Source organism: Miscanthus floridulus, chromosome 8 (assembly GCF_019320115.1).
Source record: "Miscanthus floridulus cultivar M001 chromosome 8, ASM1932011v1, whole genome shotgun sequence".
NCBI lineage: Eukaryota > Viridiplantae > Streptophyta > Magnoliopsida > Poales > Poaceae > Miscanthus > Miscanthus floridulus.
The window spans coordinates 32,146,977-32,154,151 of record NC_089587.1 but is presented as its reverse complement, the minus strand read 5'-3'; the positions used below and the strand labels follow the sequence as shown (position 1 = coordinate 32,154,151).

Below are 7,175 nucleotides of genomic sequence, written 5' to 3'. Positions count from 1 at the left end.
AACTGAGAACCTGACGGTCTCCACGAAATTCATGATCAAGTTCACCAGACTTTCTCGGAAGCCTAGCTTAATCATGATGTCGCAGATGTAAACCCACTCAACTCTGTAATATGCTTTTGCCATATCAAGTTTCACTGCACTGCTCTAGACTTGTCTTTCTCCTTTTTGAGGAAGTGGATGTTCTCATAGGCCACCAGTATATTGTTAGTGATGAGCCGCCCTGGAACGAATGCTACACACTCAGCTCCGTAACATGTAATATTGTACCATCCTGGTCTATCCCATTCCTCTACATTGCATTGCATGTGCCCTCCACACTTGTGCGGCCACATCGCACAGCACCATGTTCGTCCACCCATAGTGGTGTATCTCACGGACCGAGACATGCGGTGGAAGCTCAGGAGGAATGTCCAGACCTAGCTTTCTAGGACCTACTACACTGTTTGGCCACCATTGCCGTGCTTGCCCTACCGCACATCTAGTCGAGTCTTTGCCGTCGTAGCCCTCCCTGATTCCGCTTGATTCGCTCTCGCTTCACATCAACATGGCGCCAGCCCCCACCTTGAAGTGGTCCCATTCAACACCACCACCTCTAGAACCGCACTCCTTCCTCTCCCCTATCGAGCAGGGGTTGCCACACGACATGGTGGCGCGGCAGGCACAACATGACCTAGCGTGGCAATGTGGGTGCGGCACCACGCCGATGATGCAACATAGGCAGGCGCGGGGTAGTAGGGCAAGCATGGTGCAATGGCTACATGGCTACGCAGGTAAGATGAGCACAAGATGTGCGGTTTGTCGAGGTGACGACCAGGTTTAGGGAGCTGAGTGTGCAATTTGGAAGTACCCGCAACCAGAATTTTAGACTTCTCCTACTCAAGTGGGCTTTTCCTAGTGTTTTTAGCATTCAAAATTTAGTCTAAACTTTCCATACCAAATGTCTCCTAGTGAGGACTACCATATACTATGACTAGTGGTATTATTTTATTACTACTTAAAAACACTAGGAGAATTCCACCATTTTGGTAGTGACCAGGATCTAGATGAGAACTTATGACAAATTCGAGGACCGCCAGTGAAATTTACTCTTATATAAAAATATTTCATAATGTATCCAATTTAACTAATTTAAAGTCCTACATATTTTTGTTCTTTGGTATAAGCTTGGTAAAAGTTAGTATAGTTTGACTTATGAAAAAACTGGATCCCTTATATTTTAGAACAGAGGGAGTATACCATAACGACAAATAGACCGGTTCTGGGCTTCACTGTATCCCTTGGGTTTGAAAAATTAGCCAGTCCATCCAATGCAAACACCAGGTAATAGATGGGCTAATAAGTCCCCAAGTAGTTGTTTGGCAACTAATTGGCAAAAGTAGCTAATTGGGGCTAATAGGAACAACATGTTGAGAAAAATCCTTATTTGAGGAAGGAGAAAAATTCTAAAATGCCCTGTTCGTGGTGTAGAAGCAAGTGTAGGAGCAGCTGGAGCCGCAAGAACTCGTGCCAAACAAACTGAGTTTTGTCAGGTTCTAGACATCCAAGGTATATCTGTTAAATTTTCTCATGTTTTTAGTGGATGGGTCATATTTGGTTCCCTATATAACGTCAACTAGTTTAATTTGACCTGCCTGCTTATAGGGTACGGAGTACTAGCTACCTCCAGTAGCAGCTAGCAACAATCCGAAATAAAAATAAAGGACTTGTACTCTGATGTGTGTGGTCCTTATTTCTTTAGAACAGACAATAATTGGACAATAGCTACTTTGTGCGGTAACGACAACTAAAGAAACTGTGAAAAGCTGTATCCATTAATCCATCTCACCTAATCAGCCGCCCCTGGCTTGCATTGCACTGGAAAGATGACAGCAATTAATTAGGCAAACATTTAAGGAGACAATTACTACTCATATCGATCGTTAAATATTTATAATCCACTTAAAAGCACAAGGCCAGTCTAGTCATAATAATAAACCAGACGGTAATGACGCGCCAACCGTAAGTTAACGACATCTAATGATAATTATCTAGGTGGGGTTGATTCGTTCACGTAGGAGTAGCATGCCTTAATAATGTATAGGAGTATCTATAGGAGTATGATACATTATCTATCTAGGAGTATATATATACGATGTAGTAGTAGAAATAGTTCTCTAATGGAAAGTATATATATATGGCACTTCACCTGCACACACTTTTATTCGGCAGTTTTTAATAATCACTGCCACTTGCTTTTCCCGGGCAATGCAGTGCAACGTCGTAACAGACGTCGCTCCGGGCACGCAGCGTCCTTGTTTGTTGAGATGTCACGGTCCAACAACTAGGCAGCCACTACTAAAACCGCGCCCTCTTCTCTCTCAGCTCTCACTCGTCGTGTCGTCCTCCACCGCTCTCTACTCTCTCGTCTCATCTCATCGCAGCGGCCAGCAGCACCTGGCTAGCTCGCCTCGCACAAGTAGCCAAGCCAAGAAAGTTCCAACCTTCCGACCCACACGTGCGCGCACGCCGATCATCGCCCAGCTCGATCGATCGCCATTGCCATCGATCGCTTTGGTTGGGGGGGGTTTGTTGCATCCATCACTAGTAATGCCGGAGGGAGAGGTGTCCAGCCCGGCGTCGTCCGGGGGCACGTCGTCCTCGCCGCCGCCATCGCCGGGGACGAGGCGCCGCGGCGGCGGCGGGGGAGCGGATCATCAGAAGCGGGCACGGCCGGACACGAACACGGACGTCGGGAGGCACCCGTCGTACCGCGGCGTCCGGATGCGGGCGTGGGGGAAGTGGGTGTCGGAGATCCGGGAGCCGCGCAAGAAGTCGCGCATCTGGCTCGGCACGTTCCCGACCCCGGAGATGGCGGCGCGCGCGCACGACGCCGCCGCGCTCGTCGTCAAGGGCCCCTCCGCGGTGCTCAACTTCCCGGACATGGCCGCCGCGCTCCCGCGGCCGGCCTCCGCGTCCCCGCGCGACGTCCAGGCCGCCGCCGCGCGCGCCGCGGCCATGGAGCCAGCTGCTGCCCTGCTTCCAGTTCCAGATGGGCATGGACGGCCCGCGGAAGCCGCCGGCGCCGCATTGCAGCTGCAGCCCGCCGCTCTGCCAGCGGCCGGGCAGCAGCAGGACGAGGAGCTGGAGGCGATCGTGGAGCTCCCGCGGCTGGACGAGGACTACGTCGTGACCACGTTCGGCGCCACGCCCTGCTTGTCGTCGTTCCACGACGTCGCGACACCGGCGCCGTGGTGCGACGACATGGTGTGGGTCGACGCCGCTGCCGGCGGCTACGTGGCGGCGCAGCACGACGATCTGTTCGGGCTGGACGGCGATCACGGATGGGCGCAGTCGGTTGGTGCCCTCCTGTGGAACTTGTGATTGCTTCTCGATCGATCGGTCTGCGTGCTAATCAAACTACTACTACTCTGTGTAATTAACTCCTGTTAAATGTTAATCTCCTCTCCTTTTATCGCCGGATGATTCTGTCTGTGTAGAATCTGGAGGTACATAGTTGCAACTTGGTAGAGAGTACGTAGTAGTGTTTATTACTAGTATAGCTCAACAAAACTGGAAAAAAAGGTTGCAGCTTGCAGCTGCGGTACGGTCGTGTCCGTCGTCTTTCTTTCTTTCGGTCTTTTCGTTGCCTTTTCGGTCGGTTTGGGACGCTTGTCTTGTGAATTTGTCTCTATTTCTCCTTCCTCTTTTTTTTTTCTTCTAGTTTTCAAAGGGCGCTGCTAGCTATTATTGGCCTGCCTGATCAATAAATAAAAATGTAAGTAGATGCATGCATCAATGCATCGTTGGTTTAATTTCATGGTTTGCTTGGTAATTTAACCATCAAGTACTCTAGTTACCTCCTGCAAATTGAAGCAGCTATGGAGTATACTAGTACTGTTGTGTTGGAAAAAATGAAGCTGCTAGCGGGTAGAAATGGCGGCTTTTACTTCCCATTGGCCCTTCGCCACTCATGTACTGCACTCAGGTCTTGTAAAGGAAAGCATTATTATTGCTACCGTACAAGGTACGAGGTACCATGCAGCTAGCGGGTTTCAAAGTGGAAATGTACGAGGTACGGTGGAGTTAGTACTTGTGGTACTACACGACTCCAAAGTTAATTACGCCTAACCACTATGTTTTGCTGCACACTGTACGTTTGAGCAAGTACCCCTGTGTTTACTGATCAAAGAAGAAGGCCGAGCAGAGCACAGTACAAGGAACCACTACAAGGTACAACACCGTACAAGTTTCAAGTTTCACTCAAATTAAACACGCCTAACCACTCAGTTTTGCTGCACTGTTTGAGCAAGTAGCCAAGGGCTTGTTTAGTTGGCGAAATTTTTGGCGAAATGGTACTGTAGTACTTTCGTTGTTATTTGACAATTAGTGTCTAATCATAGTCTAATTAGACTTAAAAGATTCGTCTCATGAATTTCGTCTAAACTGTATAATTAGTTTTTATTTTTTATTTATATTTAATGCTTCATGCATGCGTCCAAAGATTCGATGTGACGAGAAATCTTGAAAAATTTTGGGAACTAAACACTACCCAAGTACCCTTGTGTTTACTGAAGAAGGCCGAGCAGAGCAGGCACGGTACAAGGAACGAACCACCACAAGGTACACGTTTGGTATCTGTACATGCATGCTGAAAGGAGCTAGCTAGCAGCTGGAAGTCAGATACAGTGACCTGCATGCAAAATGGTCCAACTACCTTCCGTGCATGCAAACTGCAAACTGCAAACACCGATATGTATCTCTATACAAAAATACTCCTGTATGTGGTGCTACATGTCAAATTAAACACACATGCATATGCCGCCATCCATGCATGGACAAATGAATCCATCGTTTGTTGTTTGCTCTCATCCGGCTTCCGAGGGCTCCCTCTTGACAGCATAGCAGTGTGTCTAGCTCCTCTCATGCACGGATCATTTAACACCACACTTGTGGTTGGGAGGAGGGCTGGGAAGATCATCAGTGTGCGCAGCGCGTCTAGGCCGGAGACGGTCCAAGTCCAAGGTCCTCCTGATGCTCTGCTCCAATCCAAGTGGGGGCTCCTCCTTTCCTCTCCGCATGCAGCCTTGTCTGTACTGTTGGCATCGCTATCCCCATCTGACAGTGTTTCGTTTCGCACGGACCGGTCCATATCTGTTTGTAGCTGCCTCAGGACCAGGCCACGAACACACGACATGTACTTGCAAAAGCCGGCCTAGCTCCGCGATCCGTCGATCGGACGTGTCGGTAAAAAAAGAAAAGAAAAGAAACGGCGGCACAGAGCTGTGAAAATGGTGCCAAGACAAGCATTTTCAGGTCAGGAGTCACAGGACTCACCGAATCAGGGCCATGCGTCGCGACATGCACGCGTGCCATGGATGCGGCGACCTTGCACAGTGTCCCTAAGAGCATGGCTAGTAAGCGAGCCGACTGCCGACTGAGAGATTGTGCCATATGACTATGTGAGTAATACAACGTGCACGTATAATATGGACTAGCTATTTGCTCTAAGGAATATTTAAGTATTTATTGTTTGTATGCCCGGCGTATGGGATCAGGAGAGAGATAGACGAAGGCTGGCTGCGGACTTCTTTTGTCTCGGTACCTGCGTTTTAGCCCGGCGAAGAAGCAAGCGCCCGCCCAGCTCTCTCTCCTTTTCTCTCTCCGCCAGCTCAGACTTTTATGACGTGGACAGGCATTCAGCTGGCTGAAAGCATTAAATATGCTGACATGATACTGTCTTGATGAAGAGAGAGAAGATAAAAGTTTCATGAGAGTAGAAAGAGTTTCATGGGGATGAAACTCTTCTGCACTGTTTCCAAAATATGGGTGTGTTGAAAACTGAGAGATGAAACCCCCACTGAGACTAGCCTTACTATACTTCCTCTAATAAGGCCCTGTTTAGATTCTAAAAATTTTCACCCCAAAGTGTCACATCGAATTTTGCGGCACATGTATGGAGTATTAAATGTAGACGAAAAACAAAACTAATTGCACAGTTGGGTGAGAAATCGCGAGACGAAACTTTCGAACCTAATTAGTCCATAATTAGACACTGATTGCCAAATAGGAAAAAGTCTACTTAACCCCCCACCTATCAACAATGGTCTACTTCACCCCCAAAACTATAAAACCGTCTATTTTACCCCCTGAACTTTTCAAAACCGTCTATTTTACCCCCCGGGCGGTTTTCGACGGTGGTTTGCTACAGTAACTGTGGTTTCATCTTTTCTTTTTTTATTTATTTTCGCTGAATCTTTGAAAAATCATAGTAAATCATAAAAAAATCATAAAATGAAAAATCCAATTTTGTTGGACTCCACATGAGTAGATCTACATAGTTAACATATAATGTGGTATGCTTTAGTACAAAGGTTTTGTTGTACCTTTAGATTAATTGGAAAATCTAATTTTGTCTGTAATTAATTGGAATTTATCTATAACTAAGTTATACATGGTCCAATGAGTACGAAAATTTTACTATAGTTCAAGCATACAATAATTAGCCTACCATAAAAATTTCACCATAATTGGACCACAGAAGCTGCAGCTATGAATTGTTCCAATTAATTAGACAAAATTGGATTTTCCAATTAATCTAAAACTACAGCAAAAATTTTGTACTAAAGCATATCATATTATATATTCATTGTGTAGATCTACTCATGTGGAGTCCAACAAAATTAGATTTTCCATTTTATAATTTTTCTATGATTTACTATGATTTTTCAAAGATTCAACGAAAATAAATAAAAAAAGAAAAAGATGAAACACAGTTACTGTACCAAAACCACTGTTACTGTAGCAAATCAACGTCGAAAACCGCCCGTGGGGGTACAATAGACGGTTTTGAAAAGTTCAAGGGGTAAAATAGACGATTTTATAATTTGGGGGTGAAGTAAACCATGGTTGATAGGTGGAGGAGTTAAGTAGACTTTTTTCTTGTCAAATACAAACAAAAGTACTACAATAGCCAAAACAAAAAAAAATTTTACCAACTAAACGCGCTCTAATTCCTGCCAGCTTTGCAGAGTTGCAGGGAACCGGCTCAGATTGACCGCAGTATAAAATCCTTTGTCCTGTGGGAATACTGCACGTGCGTGTGTTGGACACGCTGTGTTTCGCCAATAGTACTAGTTGCACACAAGCGCGACCCAGAGCGAATCCAGTAACATAGTCAAGTATTCGGCTATTAGCGT

At 46.3% G+C, this 7,175-nt stretch overlaps 1 protein-coding gene across 1 annotated transcript; it reads left to right on the top strand.

Moving 5' to 3' along the window:
* Window positions 1-2,383: 2,383 nt before the first annotated feature.
* Window positions 2,384-3,967, top strand: LOC136471496 (ethylene-responsive transcription factor TINY-like). Its single transcript, XM_066469226.1, has one exon. It carries the CDS (start codon window positions 2,587-2,589, stop codon window positions 3,358-3,360), a length of 774 nt encoding a protein of 257 aa, XP_066325323.1. The 5' UTR covers window positions 2,384-2,586; the 3' UTR covers window positions 3,361-3,967.
* Window positions 3,968-7,175: the final 3,208 nt, after the last annotated feature.